The sequence below is a fragment of the Ranitomeya imitator genome, chromosome 3 (assembly GCF_032444005.1).
Source record: "Ranitomeya imitator isolate aRanImi1 chromosome 3, aRanImi1.pri, whole genome shotgun sequence".
Classification (NCBI taxonomy): Eukaryota; Metazoa; Chordata; class Amphibia; order Anura; family Dendrobatidae; genus Ranitomeya; species Ranitomeya imitator.
In genome coordinates, this window is record NC_091284.1 from 354,859,217 (window position 1) to 354,885,341 (window position 26,125).

A 26,125-nucleotide genomic window follows, 5' to 3' on the forward strand; every position below is an offset into this window, starting at 1 on the left:
GGGACAGGGGGAGTGGTAGTTTAGCCCAGGGGGGGTGGCTTCACCCCCTCGTGGCTACGATCGCTCTGATTGGCTGTTGAAAGTGAAACTGCCAATCAGAGCGATTTGTAATATTTCACCCATTATAACGGGTGAAATATTACAATCCAGCCATGGCCGATGCTGCAATATCATCGGCCATGGCTGGAAATACTAGTGTGCCCCCACCCCACCCCTCCGATCGCCCCCCCACCCCCCCCGATCTGGCCGGTACACTGCTCCGGCTCCCCTCCGCCCTGTGCTCCGCTCCCCCCCGTGCTCCAATCACCCCCCCGTGCTCCAATCACCCCCCCTGCACTCCGATCCACCCCCCCCGTGCTCCGTTCCACCCCCCCGTGCTCCGTTCCAGCCCCCCCGTGCTCCGTTCCACGCCCCCGCGCTCCGTTCCACCCCTCCCGCGCTCCGATTCCCCCCCCCGTGCTCCGATCCCCCCCCCCGTGGTCCCCCCCCACCCTATCATACTTACCGATCCAGCCGTGGTCCCGTCCGTCTTCTCCCGGGCGCCGCCATCTTCCAAAATGGCGGGCGCATGCGCAGTGCGCCCGCCGAATCTGCCGGCCGGCAGATTCGTTCCAAAGTGCATTTTGATCACTGAGATATAATCTATCTCAGTGATCAAAATAAAAAAAATAATAAATGACCCCCCCCCTTTGTCACCCCCATAGGTAGGGACAATAAAAAAATAAAGAAATTTTTTTTTTTCCACTAATGTTAGAATAGGGTTAGGGTTAGGGGTAGGGTTAGGGTTAGGGGTAGGGTTAGGGGTAGGGTTAGGGGTAGGGGTAGGGTTAGGGCTAGGGTTAGGGCTAGGGTTAGGGCTAGGGTTAGGGTTAGGGTTAGGGTTAGGAATGTGCACACGTATTCTGGTCCTCTGCGGATTTTTCCGCTGCGGATTTGATAAATCCGCAGTGCTAAACCGCTGCGGATTTATGGCGGATTTACCGCGTTTTTTTCTGCGCATTTCACTGCGGTTTTACAATTGCGATTTTCTATTGGAGCAGTTGTAAAACCGCTGCGGAATCCGCACAAAGAAGTGACATGCTGTGGAATGTAAACCGCTGCGTTTCCGTGCAGTTTTTCCGCAGCATGTGTACAGCGATTTTTGTTTCCCATAGGTTTACATTGAACTGTACACTCATGGGAAACTGCTGCGGATCCGCAGCGTTTTCCGCAGCGTGTGCACATACCTTTAGAATTAGGCTATGTGCACACGGTGCTGATTTGGCTGCGGATTCGCAGCAGTGTTCCATCAGGTTTACAGTACCATGTAAACATATGAAAAACCAAATCCGCTGTGCCCATGGTGCGGAAAATACCGCGCGGGAACGCTGCGTTGTATTTTCCGCAGCATGTCAATTCTTTGTGCGGATTCCGCAGCGTTTTACACCTGTTCCTCAATAGGAATCCGCAGGTGAAATCCGCACAAAAAACACTGGAAATCCGCGGAAAATCCGCAGGTAAAACACAGTGCCTTTTACCCGCAGATTTTTCAAAAATGGTGCGGAAATATCTCACACGAATCCGCAACGTGGGCACATAGCCTTAGGGTTAGGGTTGGAATTAGGGTTGTGGTTAGGGTTAGGGGTGTGTTGGGGTTAGTGTTGTGGTTAGGGTTGTGATTAGGATTATGGCTACAGTTGGGATTAGAGTTAGGGGTGTGTTGGGGTTAGTGTTGGAGGTAGAATTGAGGGGTTACCACTGTTTAGGCACATCAGGGGTCTCCAAACGCAACATGGCGCCACCATTGATTCCAGCCAATCTCGTATTCAAAAAGTCAAATGGTGCTCCCTCACTTCCGAGCCCTGACGTGTGCCCAAACAGTGGTTTACCCCCACATATGGGGTACCAGCATACTCAGGACAAACTGCGCAACAATTACTGGGGTCCAATTTCTCCTGTTACCCTTGTGAATCTAAAAAAATGCTTGCTAAAACATAATTTTTGAGGAAAGAAAAATGATTTTTTATTTTCACGGCTCTGCGTTGTAAACGTCTGTGAAGCACTTGGGGGTTCAAAGTGCTCACCACATATCTAGATAAGTTCCTTGGGGGGTCTAGTTTCTAAAATGGGGTCACTTGTGGGGGGTTTCTACTGTTTAGGCACACCAGGGGCTCTGCAAACGCAACGTGACACCCGCAGACCATTCCATCAAAGTCTGCATTTCAAAAGTCACTACTTCCCTTCTGAACCCCGACGTGTGCCCAAACAGTGGTTTACCCCCACATATGGGGTATCAGCGTACTCAGGAGAAACTGGACAACAACTTTTGGGGTCCAATTTCTCCTGTAACCCTTGGGAAAATAAAAAATTCTGGGCTAAATAATTATTTTTGAGGAAAGAAAACGTATTTATTATTTTCACGGCTCTGCATTATAAACTTCTATGAAGCACTTGGGGGTTCAAAGTGCTCACCACACATCTAGATAAGTTCCTTTCAGGGTCTAGTTTCCAAAATGGGGTCACTTGTGGGGGGTTTCTACTGTTTAGGCACATCAGGGGCTCTGCAAACGCAACGTGACGCCCGCAGAGCATTCCATCAAAGTCTGCATTTCAAAACGTCACTACTTCAATTCCAAGCCCCGGCATGTGCCCAAACAGTAGTTTACCCCCACATATGGGGTATCACCGTACTCAGGAGAAACTGGACAACAAATATTGGGGTCAAATTTCTCCTGTTACCCTTGGGAAAATAAAAAATTCTGGGCTAAATAATTATTTTTGAGGAAAGAAAACGTATTTATTATTTTCACGGCTCTGCATTATAAACTTCTATGAAGCACTTGGGGGTTCAAAGTGCTCACCACACATCTAGATAAGTTCCTTTCAGGGTCTAGTTTCCAAAATGGGGTCACTTGTGGGGGGTTTCTACTGTTAAGCCACATCAGGGGCTCTGCAAACGCAACGTGACGCCCACAGAGCATTCCATCAAAGTCTGCATTTCAAAACGTCACTACTTCACTTCCGAGCCCCGGCATGTGCCCAAACAGTGATTTACCCCCACATATGGGGTATCAGCGTACTCAGGAGAAACTGGACAACAACTTTTGGGGTCAAATTTCTCCTGTTACCCTTGGGAAAATAAAAAATTGCAGGCTAAAAGATCATTTTTGAGAAAATAATTTTTTTTTTTATTTTCATGGCTCTGCGTTATAAACTTCTGTGAAGCACTTGGGGGTTCAAAGTCCTCACCACACATCTAGATTAGTTCCTTTGGGGGTCTAGTTTCTAAAATGGTGTCATTTCTGGGGGATCTCCAATGTTTAGGCACACAGGGGCTCTCCAAACGTGACATGGTGTCCGCTAATGATTGGAGCTAATTTTCCATTTAAAAAGCCAAATGGCGTGCCATCCCTTCCGAGCCCTGCCGTGCGCCCAAACAGTGGTTTACCCCCACATATGGGGTATCAGCGTACTCAGGACAAACTCGACAACAATATTTGGGGTCCAATTTCTCCTATTATCCTTGGCAAAATAGGAAATTCCAGGCTAAAAAATCATTTTTGAGGAAAGAAAAATTATTTTTTATTTTCATGGCTCTGCGTTATAAACTTCTGTGAAGCACCTGGGGGTTTAAAGTGCTCAATATGCATCTAGATAAGTTCCCTGGGGGGTCTAGTTTCCAAAATGGGGTCACTTGTGCGGGAGCTCCAATGTTTAGGCACACAGGGGCTCTCCAAACGCGACATGGTGTCCGCTAACAATTGGAGCTAATTTTCCATTCAAAAAGTCAAATGGCGCGCCTTCTCTTCCGAGCCCTGCCGAGTGCCCAAACAGTGGTTTACCCCCACATATGAGGTATCGGCGTACTGGGGAGAAATTGCCCAACAAATTTTATGATCCATTTTATCCTACTGCCCATGTGAAAATGAAAAAATTGAGGCGAAAAGAATTTTTTTGTGAAAAAAAATTACTTTTTCATTTTTACAGATCAATTTGTGAAGCACCTGAGGGTTTAAAGTGCTCACTAGGCATCTAAATTAGTTCCTTGGGGGGTCTAGTTTCCAAAATGGGGTCACTTGTGGGGGAGCGCCAATGTTTAGGCACACAGGAGCTATCCAAACGCGACATGGTGTCCGCTAACGATGGAAATAATTTTTCATTCAAAAAGTCAAATGGTGCTCCTTCCCTTCCGAGCCTTACCATGTGCCCAAACAGTGGTTTACCTCCACATGTGAGGTATTGGTGTACTCAGGAGAAATTGCCCAACACATTTTAGGATCCATTTTATCCTGTTGTCCATGTGAAAATGAAAAAATTGAGGCTAAAAGAATTTTTTTGTGAAAAAAAAGTACTTTTTCATTTTTACGGATCAATTTGTGAAGCACCTGGGGGTTCAAAGTGCTCACTATGCATCTAGATAAGTTCCTTGGGGCGTCTAGTTTCCAAAATGGGGTCACTTGTGGGGGAGCTCCAATTTTTAGGCACACGGGGGCTCTCCAAACGTGACATGGTGTCCGCTAAAGAGTGGAGCCAATTTTTGATTCAAAAAGTCAAATGGCGCTCCTTCCCTTCCAAGCCCTGCCGTGCGCCAAAACAGTGGTTTACCCCCACATATGAGGTATCAGCGTACTCAGAACAAATTGGACAACAACTTTCGTGGTTCAGTTTCTCCTTTTACCATTGGGAAAATAAAAAAATTGTTGCTAAAAGATAATTTTTGTGACTAAAAAGTTAAATGTTCATTTTTTCCTTCCATGTTGCTTCTGCTGCTGTGAAGCACCTGAAGGGTTAATAAACTTCTTGAATGTGGTTTTGAGTACCTTGAGGGGTGCAGTTTTTAGAATGGTGTCACTTTTGGGTATTTTCAGCCAAATAGACCCCTCAAACTGACTTCAAATGTGAGGTGGTCCCTAAAAAAAATGGTTTTGTAAATTTCGTTGTAAAAATGACAAATCGCTGGTCGAATTTTAACCCTTATAACTTCCTAACAAAAAAAAATTTTGTTTCCAAAATTGTGCTGATGTAAAGTAAACATGTGGGAAATGTTATTTATTAACTATTTTGTGTCACATATCTCTCTGGTTTAACAGAATAAAAATTCAAAATGTGAAAATTGCGAAATTTTCAAAATTTTCGCCAAATTTCCGTGTTTATCACAAATAAATGCAGAATTTATTGACCTAAATTTACCACTAACATGAAGCCCAATATGTCACGAAAAAACAATCTCAGAACCGCTAGGATCCGTTGAAGCGTTCCTGAGTTATTACCTCATAAAGGGACACTGGTCAGAATTGCAAAAAACGGCAAGGTCTTTAAGGTCAAAATAGGCTGGGTCTTGAAGGGGTTAAGGGAGCTTCTTTTCACATACAGACCCGTGGAAGCGCAGAGAGTGCGCGAAACGGCCGTCGTCATTACACTGCTCACATGAGCTCCTTGTTCACTTTCCCGGCCATGACATTTTAATGTATTTCTAATAAAGTCAAGTCAAGCTTCAGACCGGTGAGTGCCCTCCTTTCTTTTTCTTTTGCAACAATTTACTCTGCATTATACCTGTAATCACAGTAGGTGCAGGCAGGGAGATCTGTGTGATCTGGGGAGTAAAGCAGAGCTGTGTGTTGTACATACACCTCTCTGCATTATACCTGTAATTACAGTAGGTGCAGGCAGGGAGATTTGTGTGAGCTGGGGAGTAGAGCAGAGCTGTGTGTTGTACATACACCTCTCTGCATTATACCTGTAATTACAGTAGGTGCAGGCAGGGAGATCTGTGAGATCTGGGGAGTAGAGCAGAGCTGTGTGTCGTACATACACCTCTCTGCATTATACCTGTAATCACAGTAGGTGCAGGCAGGGAGATCTGTGAGATCTGGGGAGTAGAGCAGAGCTGTGTGTCGTACATACACCTCTCTGCATTATACCTGTAATCACAGTAGGTGCAGGCAGCGAGATCTGTGTGATCTGGGGAGTAGAGCAGAGCTGTGTGTCGTACATACACCTCTCTGCATTATACCTGTAATCACAGTAGGTGCAGGCAGGGAGATCTGTGTGATCTGGGGAGTAGAGCAGAGCTGTGTGTCGTACATACACCTCTCTGCATTACACCTGTAATCACAGTAGGTGCAGGCAGGGAGATCTGTGTGATCTGGGGAGTAGAGCAGAGCTGTGTGTTGTACATACACCACTCTGCATTACACCTGTAATCACAGTAGGTGCAGGCAGGGAGATCTGTGAGATCTGGGGAGTAGAGCAGAGCTGTGTGCCATACATACCCCACTCTGCATTATACCTGTAATCACATTAGGTGCAGGCAGGGAGATCGGTGTGATCTGGGGAGTTGAGCAGAGCTGTGTGTCGTACATACACCTCTGCATTACACCTGTAATCACAGTAAATGCAGGCAGGGAGATCTGTGAGATCTGGGGAGTAGAGCAGAGCTGTGTGTCGTACATACACCACTCGGCATTACACCTGTAATCACAGTAGGTGCAGGCAGGGAGATCTGTGAGATCTGGAGAGTAGAGCAGAGCTGTGTGTCGTACATACACCTCTCTGCATTATACCTGTAATCACAGTAGGTGCAGGCAGGGAGATCTGTGTGATCTGGGGAGTAGAGCAGAGCTGTGTGTTGTACATACACCTCTCTGCATTACACCTGTAATCACAGTAGGTGCAGGCAGGGAGATCTGTGAGATCTGGGGAGTAGAGCAGAGCTGTGTGCCATACATACACCACTCTGCATTATACCTGTAATCACATTAGGTGCAGGCAGGGAGATCGGTGTGATCTGGGGAGTTCAGCAGAGCTGTGTGTCGTACATACACCTCTGCATTACACCTGTAATCACAGTAAATGCAGGCAGGGAGATCTGTGAGATCTGGGGAGTAGAGCAGAGCTGTGTGTCGTACATACACCACTCGGCATTACACCTGTAATCACAGTAGGTGCAGGCAGGGAGATCTGTGTGATCTGGGGAGTAGAGCAGAGCTGTGTTTCGTTGCACTGCTCTTCATTGTCTGTGATTATAAGTGGCGGGAGGAGAGCAGAGCTGGGTGTCTGAGATATATTCAGAGTGGTGTATGTAATGACACACAGCTCTGCTCTACTACGGACACTTGCAGTGGGTGCCAGCAATGAGTGTTCTCTTTCTAGTTAGTAAACACAGCTGATAATGTAAAGCGCAATCCATCAAAATCTTGTCTCCTTTTTATCTACTTTTCTCTCATTTTTTTTCTTTTATTTGATGAAATACTACGTTGTTCATTTACCAGTACACATGTGGCAAGCAGCATAACAATGAATGTCTTTTTCATATTTTTTTCTATGAGATTTTGACAATAGTTAAGACTATATTACATAATAGAATAAAACTTTGGATTACAGAGCTGCAGTATCCGCAAAGACTGTGAAATACATAAGTGTCTGGATGCCCCGGCTCAGCAGCAAACATCCTTGGAAATGATTTGTAAAATGTTGGCAGTTTGGCAAGTATGTGAAGCGGAAGATCCGAGGTGGTGAAGACTGCCTGCCAGCTGTGGGAGCATGTGTTGCAGAGCTGTTCAGCCAAACATTTGGAAGTCGGTGTGGGTGGAGAATCTGCTTATCCACCAGGGCTTCTCACTTAGCCCGTGCTGCTGCTGCTAGGCCTTGTGGAGTATTTTATGAATTGATTGACAATGTGAAGTTTTATTGTTATACTTTGTGAGATGATGATATATCTATGCACTCATTATGCTTATACAAACGGAAATGAATCTCTCAACCATGGATGAATACCGTAATGAAAATCGTTTCCTTGCTTCATCTGTAATCGTTTCTAATCCAAATCTTGTAAAAGAAGTAATTGGAAACCACGTGAAGCCTCCATGAGTTGCAGTAATGATCATGACTCACTACTTCGCTGCCAGGTTTTTTGTTTTTTTAGACACTGTTCTTGGATAAGAGACTTCCAATTATGCAGCCCTGCATTCCTGGGTCTCTATTCATCCCGTTTTGTTGCCTGCTCCCCAGTGAATGCATACAAACCACAGGCTTCCCTTTTGTATAGTCTCATGGAAAGTACTTAGTCGTTATCATCATCGAGCATTGATAAAGCACCAACGTTTTACACACGACGTTACCACTGGAAAAAGGTCAATGCATGAATGAGTCAAGCCATTCAAATGTGAACATGTGCATGTGAAGGTTCAGGAGCAGCAAGACGTGGACTTGGTGGTGTTTGCTGTAACAAATCTACTAGGGTTCCCTATGTAGCAAACTGTAGAGCAGCGTCTTAAGAGGAGATGCTGATCACAATCAACAGTGGGCAAGAGTTTACAAGACTCACATCACTCATGCAAGTTTTTTGCAGCACTTTTTTTCCATCAATGGTGGTATTGAGCAGGTTGCACGGAAGTCATGAGGGTGTATGACACATCATCATCCAAATACGAAGCATACAACTTTGATGATTGAATATAGAGTAGAATAAAATGGTACCACCTAAAATTGTGACTCATGGCTCACGGTTGAGCGAGGGTCTTTCACGTGGACAGCCTTGTAGGTAGTGTTCAGCTTAGTAGCATTGCATCTGTCCTCACTTTCCTCCTAGCCCAACAGGGCTGAGACGGCAAACTGAGTCTTTGGGATCGAAAGTTCGATACAAATTGAATTGACACTAAAGCGGTGTCATACTTGCATGGGTTATACAGGTAGCAAGGTATAATCAGGGTGCTCACTTCACATTGGGAACAGTAATGTGATAATAAGCCCATGCCAGTGTCATGTCTTGTGCATATGCAATGTACTGTATGTGCAGATATCATTAATGTAATGTTCAGCTATACCGAGTCATACATTCATATTTAGTTTTCCTATCTTGGAATTGTAAACGTCTTACACGGTATTGTAGGCAGTGAATAAGGCTGTCGGGTAAAATAGTTTCTCCCCTTTCCGTGTACATACCGGTCTGTGTTGCCATGTATGGTGTCTTTGGAATTTCCAAGTTGTGGAAGTGTCAAATGACTTTACCTACCACTGTGGCTTTCATACACAGCTCATGGTCACTCATATGGAGGTTTGGTGCTCGGAATGTGGAAGCTAATGCAGAATGTAGCTTGCCATAGAAGTGACTGTTCACTGTTAAGTAGTCAAGTGAATTGTGTTGATTTATTTATTTTGGGTAAGTTCTTTGGCAGGAAGTCTTATATATTACACACGTCCTAATAGAATGTGTTCCCCAAAAATGAAAAGGTTATTCCAGTTAAGTAATCTAATACTTACATTGTTGCCGTAGTAATGCCGTTAGAATGTTTCATCCAATGGTTGACACCATATGGTACAATGGATGCAACATTTCTGTGGTATGTAGTCTCATTATATAGGGAAAGCAATCCCTCTATCAATAATCAAAACTTGATTCCAGCTCACCCAGTTGCTCTATGCTCATCCACCTGGGGCTCAGACACCGGCCTCGCCCTGGCCTCACATCAAGGATAATAGAAAAAATTGGAGTCCGGCTCAACAGGACTGGATTTTCCTTTTCTTTTTCTTTTTCAAAAGAAAATATGGTGCATACAAAAGAAAAATGTACATGGTCGACGCGTTTCGACTGCACTAGGCGGTCTTGCTCGTGACTTGAGTAACGAGTAAGACTGCCTACTGCAGTCGAAACGCGTCGACTGAGTCACGTCGACCATGTACATTTTTCTTTTGTATGCACCATATATTTTTTTTAAATAAAAAGAAAAGGAAACTCCAGTCCTGTTGAGTCGGGCTCCAATTTTTTCTATTATCCTCAATCCGTCTATCAGTCTGTCCTCCTCTTTGCAGGTTTGAAGGCCAGCCATTTAAAACAACGTGCTATTTGCAACAACAGGACCAGTGTTGCAGCAATCATTCTCACAGTTGTCATGTGTATTAAAGGGACTCTATCATTAGAAAAGCCCTATTTAAATTTCGGTTTTTGTGTACTATTAATTTTTTTTTTATATATTTTTGGCAATGTTTTTATTTACAACCTGTAAAATAAAAAAAATAGATTGCTTGCAATTTTAAAATTGGCCACTACGGCTTTTTTAGACTCATAGTTAATAATAACACAGGTACATTAGTCATTATGGTCAGAAGTTACCTATGTTGTACATTAAAGCATCTAATGAGCGTGTGCAAAGGTCATTGTGAATGGAGGAGGAGCAGGTCAGCTGTGACATAACCCATGTAATTGGTGGATCCTGTGTTATCAGCTATGTATTATCATTGTAATCCTGCCTCTGATAATATGGAGCCTTGCTGTACACTCTCCCTGATAGGACAGTCTGGTGGCCAGTGTAAAAATTACAGGATTACTTTTTTAAAGTAAATATCGTAATATGTTAAAAAATAACAATAAAAAAATGCCAATTTTATTTTTAAATGCATGTAACACAAAAACCCAGATACAATCAATAGGTCATTATAGCTTCTTTTTAAGACTGGACTACATGTGCAATCTGAATTTAGTGAAGTATGAAGCAACGCCTACCAATAAAAGCACCATCACCAATAATTATTGGGTCTGCATTGAGTGATTGGAAAGAATGGTTATTGCACATGCGTTTTAGTATCTTCTTCAAACATTCAGGCCAGAAGAGATGCAGCTGCTTTTATGTGGTCAAATAAAACTGGTGGGCTCTCCAGTTAAAAATCCTGCAATTGTTGAGCGTAACCACATTTCTTGTTTGTTCTTCATCATAGTTTCTGCCACTGCCTTCTACAAAGCACAACCAGTTATTCAGTTCATGTGTGAAGTTCTAGATATTCATAACATTGATGAACAACCCCGACCTCTGACCGATTCTCACCGGGTAAAATTCACCAAAGAGATAAAGGGTAAGTGAAAAAGTGAAAGATTTCTTTAAAAGCATCAAGCAGTCCCTTCTGATATTTTGGAACGTAACTGTCCTATGTTCCTGACCAGACATGTTTTGGGGTAACTCTATATTCGTAGTTGCTCCGTGTATATTACATTGGTAATATTATATTGGTATATGTGGCAGTATGTGGACTTTATCATGAGTTACAGCCATATGATTTGTTCTATACATTCTCATTAAAAAAAAAGTAAAACTTGTCTGGCTTTTCTTACAAAATAATTACCGTATAATTTTATATATCTGTTGCCGAAAATATTTTTGATGTGCCTTCAATTATATCCTGGCGTAGGTTTTTCTTCAGCCTTAAATTATATCCTGGCGTAGGTTTTTCTTCAGTTTTGGGTATTTTATGGTTATTTTTCACCAGGTTTTGGACACACGTTGTGAATGTTTATGGTGCACAAGAGAGTATAGTGTGTTGCATCACTTGAATGTGGCCCTATGGATACATTTGTAGTATCCATCTGTCATATATGTATAGTGAATGTTTGTTGCGCATGTATGGAGTCCCCCTCGTAAGCTTGCTCCTAATATGCAGGATGCCTGCTGTTATACAGCCAGCACCTGTTTGTAACAGCAGTCATCTGCCATCAGTTAAGGTACCTTCACACATAATGATTTCGTTAACGATATCGTTGCTTTTTGTGATGTAGCAACGATATTGTTAACGAAATCGTTATGCGTGACAGCGACCAATGATAAGGCCCCCGCTGGGAGATGGTTGGTCGCTGGGAATGATCAGGACCTTTTTTTTGGTCGCTGATCACCCGCTGTCATCGCTGGATTGGCGTGTGTGACGCCGATCCAGCGATGTGTTCACTGGTAACCAGGGTAAATATCGGGTTACTAAGCACAGGGCCGCACTTAGTAACCCGATGTTTACCCTGGTTATTATTGTAAAAGTTAAAAAAAACAAACAGTACATACTCACATTCCGGTGTCTGTCACGTCCCCCGGCGTCAGCTTCCCGCACTGACTGTCAGCGCCGGCCGGCCGTAAAGCAGAGCACAGCGGTGACGTCACTGCTGTGCTCTGCTTTACGGCCGGCCGGCGCTGACACAGTGCAGGAAGCTGATGGCGGGGGACGTGACAGACACCGGAATGTAAGTATGTAGTGTTTGTTTTTTTTAACTTTTACAATGGTAACCAGGGTAAACATCGGGTTACTAAGTGCGGCCCTACGCTTAGTAACCCGATGTTTACCCTGGTTACCCGGGGACTTCGGCATCGTTGGTCGCTGGAGAGCTGTCTGTGTGACAGCTCTCCAGCGACCACACAACGACCTAAACAGCGACGCTGCAGCGATCGGCATCGTTGTCTATATCGCTGCAGCGTCGCTAAATGTGATGGTACCTTTAGCTCCGATTTCTGCTGGGTAACAGCTCAGATAACACAGTTGGTTGTTGGCAGCAGTATTAATTGATTAGATGTCGGGAGAGGGTTGTTATCTTTTTTATCACCCATCACCTTCCTGCGGCATAATTATGGGGTGCCACTGAATTACCATGGCTATGAAGCTTGGTGTCAGCAGCTGTCATTGACACCTAGCCCTAGGCGTATGGTACCTTCACACATAACGATATTGTTAACGATATCGTTGCTATTTGTGACGTAGCAACGATATCGTTAATTAAATCATTATGTGTGACAGCGACCAACGATCAGGCCCCTGCTGGGAGATCGTTGGTCGCTGAAGAAAGTCCAGAACTTTATTTCGTCGCTGGACTCCCTGGAGACATCGCTGGATCGGCGTGTGTGACACCGATCCAGCGATGTCTTCACTGGTAACCAGGGTAAACATCGGGTAACTAAGCGCAGGGCCGCGCTTAGTAACCCGATGTTTACCCTGGTTACCATGCTAAAAGTAAAAAAAAACAAACAGTACATACTTACCTACAGCTGTCTGTCCTCCAGCGCTGTGCTCTGCACTCCTCCTGTACTGGCTGTGAGCCGGAAAGCAGAGCGGTGACGTCACCGCTCTGCTTTCCGGCTCCCAGCCAGTACAGGAGGAGAGCAGAGAAGCAGAGCGCAGCGCTGGAGGACAGACGGCTGTAGGTAAGTATGTAGTGTTTGTTTTTTTTTACTTTTAGCATGGTAACCAGGGTAAACATCGGGTTACTAAGCGCGGCCCTGTGCTTAGTTACCCGATGTTTACCCTGGTTACCGGCATCGTTGGTCGCTGGAGAGCGGTCTGTGTGACAGCTCTCCAGCGACCAAACAGCGACGCTGCAGCGACGAAATAAAGTTCTGGACTTTATTCAGCGACCAACGATCTCCCAGCAGGGGCCTGATCGTTGGTCGCTGTCACACATAACGATTTCATTAACGATATCGTTGCTACGTCACAAATAGCAACGATATCGTTAACAATATCGTTATGTGTGAAGGTACCATAAGCCTAGGGCTAGGTGTCAATGACAGCTGCTGACACCAAGCCATAATCCCATTACCCTGATGCCACTGCATCAGAGTGAAAAAGGTGGTGTTGGACCTAGAAAGTCTGATTATGAAATGATTTAACTTGTACTGTAAAAGCAAAAAATTAAAAAGATCAGAATGCAGGAATTGCTGTTTTTCAGTCATTGCGCCTCCTTCCAAAAATGCAATGCAATGTAATTGAAACCTCATATTCCAAAATGATCTCCATACAAATGGCAAGCCACCATTCAAAAACAAGACCTCACGCAGCTCCGATGTTAGAAAAATAGAAAAGTTATGGGTCCCAGAAACTGGCAACACAAACCAATTCCTTTTTCTTTGTTTGTTTTTACAAATTTCACAAAATGTTTCACTACTAAAATAAAATATACAAGCTTGGTATCACTGTAATTATACTTATCCTTAAAATCATGATGCCTGGTCATTTTTATGCCACAAGGAGTGTAGAAAAAGAAAAAAGCAATGGCACAATTGCATTGTTTTATTTGTTTTTTTTTTATTTTTCCATTATTTCAAAACACTTTAACTTTTTTCCAATACATTGTATGATAAAAGAATTGCTGTCATTCAGAACAACAATTTGTCCAGCAAGACGTCATCCCACATACAGTTATGTCGAGGGACAAGTCAAAACGTTATGGCTCTAGGAAGAATGGGAGGAAAAAAGTAAAAAAAAAACTAAAATGAGCCTTTCACAAAGGAGTAAAGACAGTATTACCAATCTTAAATTTTAGTCCTAAAGTGGCCAACCCCTATAAGGGTGCGTCTGTTAACTCCATTCATGTTCTTACTAAAATTTCTCCTTGGTACAGGTCTGAAGGTTGAAGTAACTCATTGTGGAACGATGAGACGGAAATACCGTGTTTGCAATGTGACCAGGAGGCCTGCCAGCCATCAAACGTAAGCATGGGGCTGGCTTTTGTGTTTCAGGGGGTGGCATATGCCATTGATGAATATCTCTCACCACAGAGCCTGACATAATGTACAAGCGAGTGTAATATAATCGGGTAGTATTATCTACAGCGTTTAATTACTTTACAAAATGAAAACAATTTAGCATCAGTTGCTCGGGTTAGAACACCACCTTTGGCTTCCAATGTTTCCCGGAAAGTGTACTAATAGTAAAACTCTGCTTTTAAGTATCATTGGCATGGCATGTAAAGTACGGTAGATCTGCAGTGACCAAGCCAAGTGATTAGAGACCATGTAAGGCCGGATTTGCCATTTCTCTACATAAGGTGGGAAGATAAAGTACAATAGATGCAGATTTAGATTTACATTGCGGCTCCATTAACCTAATTGTACGTCCGAGCCAAAGAGGAAAGTGACCCAGCACTGGTTATATAATCCCCGACAAGCTAGAAAAGTGCATGTACGTATATTTATGAACGAGATGGAGTCGGCAATTATCTAGTTTGTCATCTATACATATCCAGATAAATCAGAAAACAGCACCTCAAACTGTAGTGAAGATAAATCTTACATTTTATTCTGCCTCCTGTGGCAACGTTTCGGTCCAGAGACCTTTTTCAAGCACTCTCTGGACCGAAATGTCGCCACAGGAGGCAGAATAAAATGTAAGATTTATCTTCACTACAGTTTGAGGTGCTGTTTTTTTTTTTTTATTTATATGGATATGGAACATGTTCTGGGAAGGACTCCCTGGTTTTGACGTGCGCCTCTTGGTCTTTAGAGACTTGGACACTTAAGGGTGCGGTATACATGTCATGCACTTTAAATGACGCCATTTCTTCTAAGAATTGTTTATAAGAGTGCTGATGTGATGGGTTGTAGCTGTGGCAGAGAATGAAAGCTGCTCCTCATCTGCCATTTTTGGTCCTGTCCACAGGTGGGAGAGTACAGTCAGTAGGTTACATAGCTGGCGATGCCCCTTTTCATAGCGAACAGTGGCATTGTTCTTGTACACAGCACTCCTTCGTCGGATGATTGGCAGTCAGCTTGCACGGGCCGATTATCAGTAAATGAGCATTCCTGGGTAGGCTCGTTCACAATAATTGGCCAATGTAAAACCGGTTTTGATGTTCTTGCAAGCAGAAATTCAATAAAAGTGTACAATAAAACGATTACTGTAAATTACAATTCCTAATTATCGATATAGACAAGCTTTTGGTTTGTTTTGGCAATCCATTCGCTTAAAGGTAATGTCATCCTATGCTGTTTCATTTAGGTTTTTGTATTAAATCTATTTTTCATTTTTTTTAATTAGCACAGTCTTTATTAAAAATAAAAAGTAGAAATCTTTTCATTTTAATACTGTTGTTTCACGAAATTCACATTTACATTGGCAGCAATGAACAGAACTTATCTTTTGCATTGAAATTGCGAATGAGCGTGTGCAATGGTCATTGTGAAGGGAGGAGGAGCAGGGGAGCTGTGACATCTATTGTATTTGATGGATCATTGTGTATTAGAGGAGAATATTGCTGTAGTCCAGGCGGGAGATGATGAGGGCATGCATTAAACATTTTATGTATATTTAGTAGTTGGGGGGGAAAAGTACATATTGTGGAAATGTTTTTGAGTTTGAGGTGGTAGGGGCTTGGATGTGGGGTGTGAAGAACAGGGCAGAATCGAGGATTACAATGAGGCAGCAGACTTGGGATACTGGGGATAGCGTGATGTCAGCCATGCTTTGTGAACAATAGATAGATCTGGTAGGGAGGTTGAGGGAGATGGACTAAAGATTAGGAGTCCAGTTTTCTCCACATTGAAGGAGGATATAACTGATAGACACTCTTGGATTAGAGTGAACATAGGGGTGGCATCGGGCCATAGATGTAGATTTGAGTGGCATCAGCATATAGGTAGTCCTAGAAGCCATGGGACTTTGTACTGTCCCAGGCCAGAGCCTTGAGGGACAACAATAGAGGGCAGGATGGAGAGGCAGTACGTGAGTAGGAATAGCTAAATGTGCAGTAAGGATATCCAGGAGATGGCAAGGTCTTTCAAGTGAAAGGAAAGGAGGATCTGTTGTAGGATAAAGTGGTGAACTGTGACACAGGAAAATAGGTCTAGGAGGAGGACAGCGCAGCGTCTGTTGGCATTAGTGGCTACTAAGTGGCTTGGAGTGGTGGGAAAAAATGCAAGTATACTCATTGTGTCTTTTTCTTTTTAAATTAAGATCATGATAATAAAGAAATGGCCACAAAAATACATGTAACACACCAACCTGATATAAACAATAGGTCATTTGCTTATGATAGAATTCACTGTAAATATGCCATCCAGCTAGAATTTTCACTTTCTTAGAAATTAAATGAAATCCGAATACTTGTTTGTTTTCTCTCCTAGCTTCCCTCTACAGCTGGAGAATGGGCAGACTGTAGAGAGAACAGTCGCCCAATACTTTAGGGAAAAGTATAATCTCCAGCTGAAGTATCCTCATTTACCCTGTCTGCAAGTTGGACAGGAGCAGAAACACACATACCTGCCTCTAGAAGTAAGTCATACCACATCACGTTGTCTAGTGTGTATCAGTTCATTGTGACTAACAATCCTAAACCTCCATTATTTCCCTCCGGGCTGTGTATGGACTTCCCAGGTGCAGGTCTGGTTACAATATGGAGTATCTGCCCTCATCTCTAGGCTCTGATAAACTGTATTGAACAGATTTTCTCCGTTTGGATGTATACAGTTAAAGGGGTTATTCATTACGTACTCTTTTCAAGTAGGTCATTAATAACAAATCGATGGGGGTGCTACACCCGGCACTTCCACCAATCAGCGCCAGTGATGGCTGGATGTGAGCAGATGTGGGGCTGAACAGCACAACTCTGTTAACCGTATAATGGCTGAAGCCAGGTACTGCACATCCACCTCTATAAATGAATATTAGTGGATCTACAATGGCTATGACCACTATACAATTGACGAAGCTGTGCTGTTCTGCTCCGCATCTGATAACATTCAACCGCTGCCTGTGCCGAGAACAGCTCACACCCGGCACCCCCACCAGTCTGATATTGATGAGTATGATCAGTATAAAAGTAGTGGATGAGCCCTTTTTAAGCAAGAAGAGATCATGAAAACTTTGGGACTGATTACACAATAACATTTTCACTATACAGTGAATAAGCTTTATTTACTGATCATTTTGAAGCACTTCTTAATGAGAGGTTTTGTTATGAACTATAGACCTCAAATGACCAGGAGATCTACACGGTATATATATAATGTGACAGTGCTGTGTAAAGGCTTTGTAAACTAGCAGTCATCTTTTATATCTGCGGTATTTAACTTTATCCTTTACTTTTAGTGCTATATTAGGTAATTGCATTATGATGGTCCTTCAAATCATAAGTTACCCCAATTTCTCCATTTGAACAGAAAAGCAGTTATCTCCCATTGACCTGAGCATAATACAGTCCACATTTATTGCAGCCTGTAGTCAGCAAACAGATAGTGTCCATTTTACATTCTGCTGAATGGACATCACACTGACCAAAGAAAACAAGCAGGCAGCGGTGGTGCTTGTACATGACATATCAGATTGTGGAAAGGGGGGAAGCATCAAAGTCTTCAGGGAGGGCAGGTAAAAAAAAATGGCTGTGTTGCATCATATTATACAGTACGTAGACTGAATGAGTGTAGTGATAAAAGATGGCACCTACAGTATACACTCCTCGGCATCAGTCTGTCAGCACTAGGAAGAAATGACACCTCATGGGTTGTTAAAGGATAAATGAAATAAAGTATGAAACATTGCTGACAAATGACATCTAGTGAAGACAGCAGCATCCTGAGGAAACGTGAAATCCAGCATATATGTTTGGGTGGGACACGAGAGAAAACCTCAACTCAGAGCAGGTTGTAAACTGTATATCAGGAGGTCTATAGATGAATGGAAGAACTTCAGGGAGCCACTAACATGCAAAAATACTTTTTCTCCACAATTTTCTTTTAGTGACCTCTTTATTTTCAATATTTATAATATTTAATATATAATATTTACTTGTCTGCATAGCTTTGCGATAATAACCAGGCTTTTCTTTGTTTTTCTTTTTCTTTTGCAATTTATTGACAGGTCTGTAATATTGTAGCTGGCCAACGCTGCATCAAGAAGCTGACTGACAATCAGACCTCCACTATGATCAAAGCCACAGCCCGATCTGCCCCCGACAGACAGGAAGAGATCAGCCGGCTGGTGAGTGCGTGTGTTTGGACTGGACTATTGCTTCTGTAAAATCCGTACTCTTTTCAGTTTTCCAGCTTCTGGCAGGCGTGTAGACCCCACGCACGCTGTATAAGGAAGAGATTGTTGCCCTTTCCCTTTAGCTGATGCCAGTTTTTCTTTTTTTATGATTCATGTTGTCAGTCGTGTTGTCCAGCACCAGAACTTTTAGGCTTTAAGTGATCTGACTGCAGCCTCCTTAAAAAAAAAAATCATTCATTCATTCATTTAGAATATCGCTCATGCTGTTAGGCTGCATTTAGCAGTCATTGGTTTTTCTTGTATGTGAAAAAATGGGCTGATTTTCATCAGTGTGCAGTATACGATTTTCATCAGTGTTTGTCCAGCGTGTCTGTTTTTACCATCAGTATTTCATAAGATTGTCTAGTATGCAGCAGAAATCTGATGGAGGTTTCCTAGCTTCTCCTAGCGAGCAAACATGAAAAGCAGACACTAGGGTCAACAAAGATGGCGTTCCAATTTTTTTTCCCGGACCCATAGATTTGAATGGGTGAGTTTCAGCTATGACTTGGATCAAAAATGGACTTGTCTCCTTTTTCCTGTCCATAAAACAGACATTTCATAGACTATTATATGTTTGTCTTCTGTCTGTGAAGTGTTCTCCAATAGTCCCACGACTCTTACCTGGTGTGCAGGCTATCCATCACCGATAGCGACACCACAGGGGGATAAGACATTGCAATGTGCTATTGCTATAGTGTGGGCTGAAGCAGAGGAAAACGGTTATGTGCATGCCTGAAACCATGGCTTTTTCATTATTTTTCTCTTTGTCACTTAGGTTAGAAGTGCAAATTATGATGCCGATCCATTTGTTCAAGAATTCCAGTTTAAAGTACGGGACGAAATGGCTCACGTGACAGGGAGAGTACTTCCAGCGCCAATGTTACAATACGGAGGGCGAGTATGTGATCAGCTTCTTCTATATAACAACATTCCAGCACTAACTTGTCATTTATCGCATTCTAATATGAGGCTGCCGGCTGCCAGTTCAGGCCCCCATGTATAAGTCTCTGCGGACAGCATGTGGTCAGGTCACGGTGTACAGCTGATAAACCAGAAGGGATTAACAGCGTAGTGATCATTGAGGGATTGATCACACTTTGGGAATTATTTTATCTAGAAATGTGCAGCGAATTACGGTAGCGGCAAAGTGCATGAGATGGAAAAGAGTTCCACCGCACGCTGGGGAAAAATTCAGATTTTTTTTTTTATCGGCAGCCCGTCAACACTTTCTGCAGATTTTCTCTGTGGATTTCAAAGATGATAGTGCGAGACGTTACCACCTACATTCCCTGTTCCATTCACTTACACTGTGTGATCTATAGATGTCATAACGTCTAGGAAACTCTTCACTGAAAATGCAATGTGGGGCCGAAGGACTCAATAGTGTCATCATCCCTTTTTGGGGAAATTCTTGCTAATGATCTTCAGATACATAGATTTTACACAGGAAGATATTTTTTTTATGTTCTATGGATTTTTTTCCTAACCCAATTGCAAAAATGAGTTCTAGCTCCAAAACCATGCACTGAAGAAAAAAAATGTCTTCCAATAGGGGACCAATTAAATAAGTGTAATTGATTTCTACAAATGGTTGAACCATATGTAAAGAAAGTTGGCTTAATCTTTGTTGTGATATTAGGTATCTGACTTACATTTTCCTTTTTATCGTTCCTGTGAAGAATCGCACCGTAGCCACTCCAAGCCATGGGGTTTGGGACATGCGGGGAAAACAGTTTCACACTGGTGTGGAGATCAAAATGTGGGCCATCGCATGCTTTGCCACTCAGAGGCAGTGCAGAGAAGAAATCTTGAAGTAAGGCATTTCATGGGGTGATAACAGATAGAAATTAACTATATGTTTATTACTGGAAAGTTCTTAAACAATGTAGAATTGAGATTTTGTTTTGCTTACATCATTGTTCCAGTTCTATAGGTTACTTATTTTAACCAACTCCATTCCAAATTTCAAACTATCTGAGCTCTTGGACACACTCAACGGCCCCAATTTAGGCCTGCAATGTTCATGATGGTCCTGATGAGGGGGGTATGTTGGAGTCAGACGCTCCAGATCCATTACGAGGCTGACAAATGGTGTATGCCTCGACACTTAGACGCTGGAGTAAGATTTTTGGCATAAGGAACGTCACCGCTTGTCTAATTCATTTTGGCGGAGCTGGGCAACATGTTGTGAAAACACGAAGTCTCTACATTTTTGTGTTCCTAATCCAAAGCGAAGGTGAAATATTCACATAAAATATTATTAGCGCCTCTATTATTTAGGTTAGACATAAAGTGCTAATCATGAGCAATTGACAAGATGTATTTCTTTGCATGTACTTCTATTGATTCTCGAGCTGTAGTGACGGTGAGGGTTCATTGGTAATTTCTGACCTTTTCATCCTTTTCTTTGCAGAGGATTCACCGACCAGCTCAGAAAGATCTCAAAGGATGCCGGAATGCCCATCCAGGGCCAGCCATGCTTCTGTAAATATGCCCAGGGCGCGGACAGTGTGGAGCCAATGTTCAGACACCTCAAAAACACATATTCTGGGCTGCAGCTTATCATCGTCATACTGCCAGGAAAGACACCAGTATATGGTATATAATCTTCCACAAACAAGATTCTCTTCTCTTGTGTTCTAGATTATAAACTCTTTAGGATAACTTCAATATGCTTTTTAATTAAGTTCCTTTAAAGGGATTGATTGGCTTTTAACTCAAGTCTTGGAGAGTATTCTTTAAAAAAAAAATCATCTTAAAGAAGCACTGCCACTAGGTTTATTTATCCATTAAATGTGTATATGTGCATGTACTGTAGTGTGAGTGTGGTGATATACATTGTTCTCCTCTTCAGACTCTCCGGTTCACTCTATGCGTTGGCCTGAAGTCTTTTAGAATGAAAACCAATGGAGCCTCGTACTCACGTTCAATAGGCTTACATTGTAAAATTCACTTCTGTGTCATGCAGAGCGCAGTGTGCTCCGGCCAGTCTGTAGAGCAGTGACGTCACTGAGAAGAGGAGAAGAACGGCACTGGCTGGACACCGGAGAAGGCAGCGATAGATGAGTATATTAACACGCATACGCTATGGTACATGAGTATATACACACATTCAATGGATTTAAAACTTAATGGGAGTGTTTATTTTACAATGTGATGGGCAATATTATGTCAAATTCACTTGGACCAACTATGGGTGAGCAGGTAATATCAGAAATGTGCAAGTAGCAGCTTATACGAAAGAAACTCATGGTTAATTTACTTAAATGTTTTGCAGTTACTATTTTATATATTGAGACACTTTCCTTTTCTGAACTTAGTAAATTTCAGTTATATGAACAGCAATTCGTTTTCCAATTTATTTGCCAATAACCCTGAGGTTTCATTAATTAGCACACATCGATAAACTAAAGCCCTCCATACACATTAGATTAACGTTGGTTGCAGCCGCTGATGCTGATATGTTCGGCCCACCCTTTGTCGGGTAACATGACAATCTAGCGTGTCTGATTTTGGACTGCCAGTCACTGTTTTATCAGAAATAGGCCGCCAGCAGAGATGCTTGTCAGCTGCTTTCTCATGGATAACACAGGAGCACTCCGCTGCATGGCCACTCCTATGTATGGGAGAGAAGGCAGAGATCGCTGTCTGCCTAAGAATTATTAATCTGACAGCTTTTTAATGTTTATGGAGGTCTTAAGACTTGTGCTGTCTTTTTGTGTCACAGGGTATAATTGTCACGTAGTGCCTTGGGACGGTGGGCGCTAGTCTGGTCCCTAGAACTAGGGGCGCCCTAGTCTATCCCTGTCCCCCAGATTACTCCTGAAGGTGGAGACGCTGGATTCACGTGCCTTGCTATGTTCCTATATCAACCATTATCTGCCCCCTGCCCCCCACTCAGGGAGGTGGGAATCCAAAGTGTATAGGATAACACTAACCAGAGAAACATTGGAAGGCGACAGGGCTAAATGGAAATAACAATCATACAAAATACGCTCCCCAAACAAAATATTGGAATACAAGGGAGTTAAAGGAAAGAGAAACCAAATAGGACTGGTTGAGGACATGCAGACAAACAAAACTCAAAGCAACAGTCTCCTGAACAAATCTCCAAACGACAACTCCAACCACGAACTACACCTCCAACTCCAAACCAAGCAGTAAGACCTAACACTGGCAATTCCTAAGTGATAGAGACGAGCATATATAGCAGAGGGGTGTGTCCAACACTGATCAGCTGGGACAATCCACATAGGAAAGTTCCTGGAGATCAACTGAACAGACTAACCCTTGCACTACCAGCAAGGAAAAATCCCTCCACTGTTTAATGCAATGGTGAAGTACTTTAAACCAGTGCAGGAGATTGTGAAACCAGTTGCCGCGGTCTTGTGGCCCCTCTAACAATATTACATGGCTTTGTCCACATTATGACTATAAAAGAAAGTTAATGTGTAAAAGCTTCCCTTGCAATCCTACTAAATGGCTTTGAAACAATAGGTGGTCATATATTGCGGATCTATAGTGATGTGTTACAGATGTGATTGTTTCACCAGGAGCGTGTCCTGGTTTCAGGCTGCTCAGCTGAGGTCAGACATCCTATTAGGATGAGGCATGTATTTCTACATGCGGCTTTCAGAAGAAGGACTCTAATCTACGCACTGACAATAGCTGTAATTTTCTTCAATCATGTTTCCAGGCTCTCCGGTGCTGCATTTGACTGACAGAATAGCCCACTGTCTCCTGCTGAAAACGCTTAGAGTAAAGGCATGACTATTTTTGTCTTTTTTTTGGTTAATTTCAGTAACCGCTCTTTTTCCCCCTCCCTCTAGCTGAGGTAAAGCGCGTTGGAGACACATTACTGGGAATGGCTACACAATGTGTCCAAGTGAAGAATGTAATTAAAACTTCTCCTCAAACCCTCTCAAATCTGTGCCTAAAAATAAACGTCAAACTGGGAGGGATTAACAATATCTTGGTACCACATCAACGGTAAGAAGATCCTTGTGTAACGTTGTTTTTTTTTTTTGTGCCGACCTGGCTGACATTGACACTTGTCTTGCCGCTCTATTCGTTATTGGTTTGGTTGTCATGTTCTCTTTATAAATCATATTAACCACCCTGAAACGGGTTGTCATGAGTTGGAAAGTGGTTAAAATTGCGATTCTACAAACAAGCAACTTTGCAATATACCCCAATGGTAAAAATCCCTTCCCTTCTCAAGAACCTTGAGATTTCTACTTTGATAGTGTACAGCCACTCTGTGGACCCAACGTGGCCCGTTACGTGGAGGAAGCATGCTTTATGCTTTACTAAAGGTTGGATCTGGCCAGTTTTAGTACCCCTGCACTCCTCCTATGCTGCAGAGACAAAGCTACCTCCGCTAGAATCCTGGCACAGTTCACACCAGCAGCGTAACCATATTGCTGGCCTAAATTGTCAATCTTCAGAAACACAGTCCTGCATGGACAACTTCACTCCTGCATGGCAGATCTACATCTGCCTAGTCATAGAGTCACCTAGAATAAGGGGACCTCGATCAGCTTCACAAGGCATGCAAAGAGCATCAGTGGGAACGTGAATGAGAAATTGGTATCCTGCCTCCACGAAATTGTCCATTTCTTCATAGATGTGTATATCTTTACTTAGGCCGTCTGTGTTCCAGCAACCAGTCATTTTCTTAGGAGCAGATGTCACTCATCCACCTGCTGGAGATGGCAAAAAACCTTCAATTGCTGCTGTAAGTGTGCTAAGTTGGGCATTTTTTATGACTCCTGCTTCATACACAATACAGTGATTTGATCTGAAAAGATGTATTTACCTTTTTTTTATACTTGTACTAGGTTGTAGGCAGTATGGATGCTCACCCAAGTCGGTACTGTGCGACAGTGCGGGTACAAAGACCTCGGCAGGAAATTATCCATGACCTTGCTTCCATGGTGAGAGAACTCCTTATCCAGTTCTACAAATCCACGCGCTTCAAACCCACACGAATCATCTTTTATCGCGATGGAGTCTCGGAAGGGCAATTCAGACAGGTCAGTGGAACTTTGGTTTTGAGGTCTTTGCATGATGTAGGAACCATAAAATCATCAAGGCCAAGGTGTGCTGATATGACCATGACAGTCTTCACAGGAAATGCTAGGAACCAAAGTTTACGTTTTTTTTTTCTGGTCTGGAGTCACTGTTCATAATATACAGTGACCTCCTCTTAGTGTCCTAGTATGCATGGTGTCATATTGCGTGTTGCTGTCTTGGAAGGGTTAACTGACCCCTCTATCCCAAGCTCTGAGACTTCTGACCATCCCGCACTAATGTACCAGTTACATCAGGGCCCCTTTAGCCTCTCGGTAACTAACTAGACATTGCGGCTCCCAAAGAAACTCATTGAAGCCCATCAGCACGTGGTTAGGAAACTCTGCCCTTTGGGGGTGTTGATGTTAGTTTCAACATTATTGGATTTTTATTGTGACTTTGTAACATTCTACGAATTTATCTCCAAAAGCCATACTAATGAATAGCTGATAAGCTCGCTTGGTAAGGTTTCCATAAATATTCCCTATACTGATGCAAACCTTGTACAGATCCCTAGAATGCCTGTATTGGAATATCTTTACAAGCCAGCTATGTTCTACAATTGTACTGTTTTTCCTCGTTTAAGCAGGTCTTATATTATGAGCTGCTAGCTATTAGAGAAGCCTGCATTAGTCTGGAGAAGGATTACCAGCCTGGGATCACCTACATTGTGGTACAGAAAAGGCATCATACAAGGTTGTTCTGTGCCGACCGAACGGAAAGGGTACGTAATAATGTAATAACTGTGATAACCAACAGATCCAGTAATTACCTCTCCAGTTGTCAAAGACCTCGCTTATATCACAGCATCCTGTACCCAGAATACTCTCGCCTACAAGAAATTAAAAAAAAAAACACTATAAAAAATGTATTTGATACATAAAGGGATTTGAGATTTTGATCTAGAAATTTAAAATTAAAAAAATTGTTCTGAAATGGGTATACACTGTATTTGTGTGTGTTTTTTTTTGTATGCACAGTATCCTTTTTGATACGGTTCTTTTTTTTCATTTCCTTTCACCGTTTGATGATTTTAATAATAAAGTTGTTACTTTTTGATACTTTATGCGACCTGGTATCATCTTTTTTTAGTGGTTGTGTTATGATAATGATGATTGGTCAAATGGTCCAGGTACGAATGATTATATGTACCATGCAGAAACGTCATAGAAGTTGCTATTTTCTATGTGTGTGTGTAGAATTGTATTTGTGCCACATGTGGAGCTCCTAAAGTTCCCCTGTTCTTATTAGTAGGCTCAGGTCACATTAATAATGGCTTCCGTTCTTAGCAGAGCAGCAGTAGGACAGCAGTACTGATGGATCGGTTTAGAAACAAATCTAAACATACTTTGAATGATGTCACGGGTCAGATTTCCATTGATTTAATGACAAGATCCTGACTTTACAACACAAATAAGGATGTAATGTAGCAGCTGTAGTAACAAACCTGAAGGTGATGTCTCACAATGTGTTCTTAGGAACCTCTTAAAGGTTTCGAAAGTCTTTAATTTTTTTTTAAATTCATGGG

General features: G+C 42.6%; 1 protein-coding gene across 3 annotated transcripts in view; it reads left to right on the forward strand.

The window, feature by feature from the left end:
- LOC138669949 (protein argonaute-3) overlaps nucleotides 1-26,125 on the forward strand; it is a 116,532-nt gene that overhangs the window by 69,159 nt on the left and 21,248 nt on the right. For 2 of the 3 annotated variants that reach the window (XM_069756847.1, XM_069756846.1), the window contains exons 6-16: nucleotides 10,693-10,827; nucleotides 14,123-14,210; nucleotides 16,623-16,770; nucleotides 18,355-18,474; nucleotides 19,301-19,423; nucleotides 20,205-20,338; nucleotides 20,939-21,123; nucleotides 23,355-23,514; nucleotides 24,172-24,262; nucleotides 24,366-24,560; nucleotides 25,187-25,321. In XM_069756847.1, coding sequence (XP_069612948.1) covers nucleotides 10,693-10,827; nucleotides 14,123-14,210; nucleotides 16,623-16,770; nucleotides 18,355-18,474; nucleotides 19,301-19,423; nucleotides 20,205-20,338; nucleotides 20,939-21,123; nucleotides 23,355-23,514; nucleotides 24,172-24,262; nucleotides 24,366-24,560; nucleotides 25,187-25,321 — 1,514 coding nt within the window. Of the gene's footprint in view, nucleotides 1-10,692; nucleotides 10,828-14,122; nucleotides 14,211-16,622; nucleotides 16,771-18,354; nucleotides 18,475-19,300; nucleotides 19,424-20,204; nucleotides 20,339-20,938; nucleotides 21,124-23,354; nucleotides 23,515-24,171; nucleotides 24,263-24,365; nucleotides 24,561-25,183; nucleotides 25,615-26,125 lie in introns of those variants that run through there. The other variant, XM_069756849.1, reaches the window with a different exon arrangement.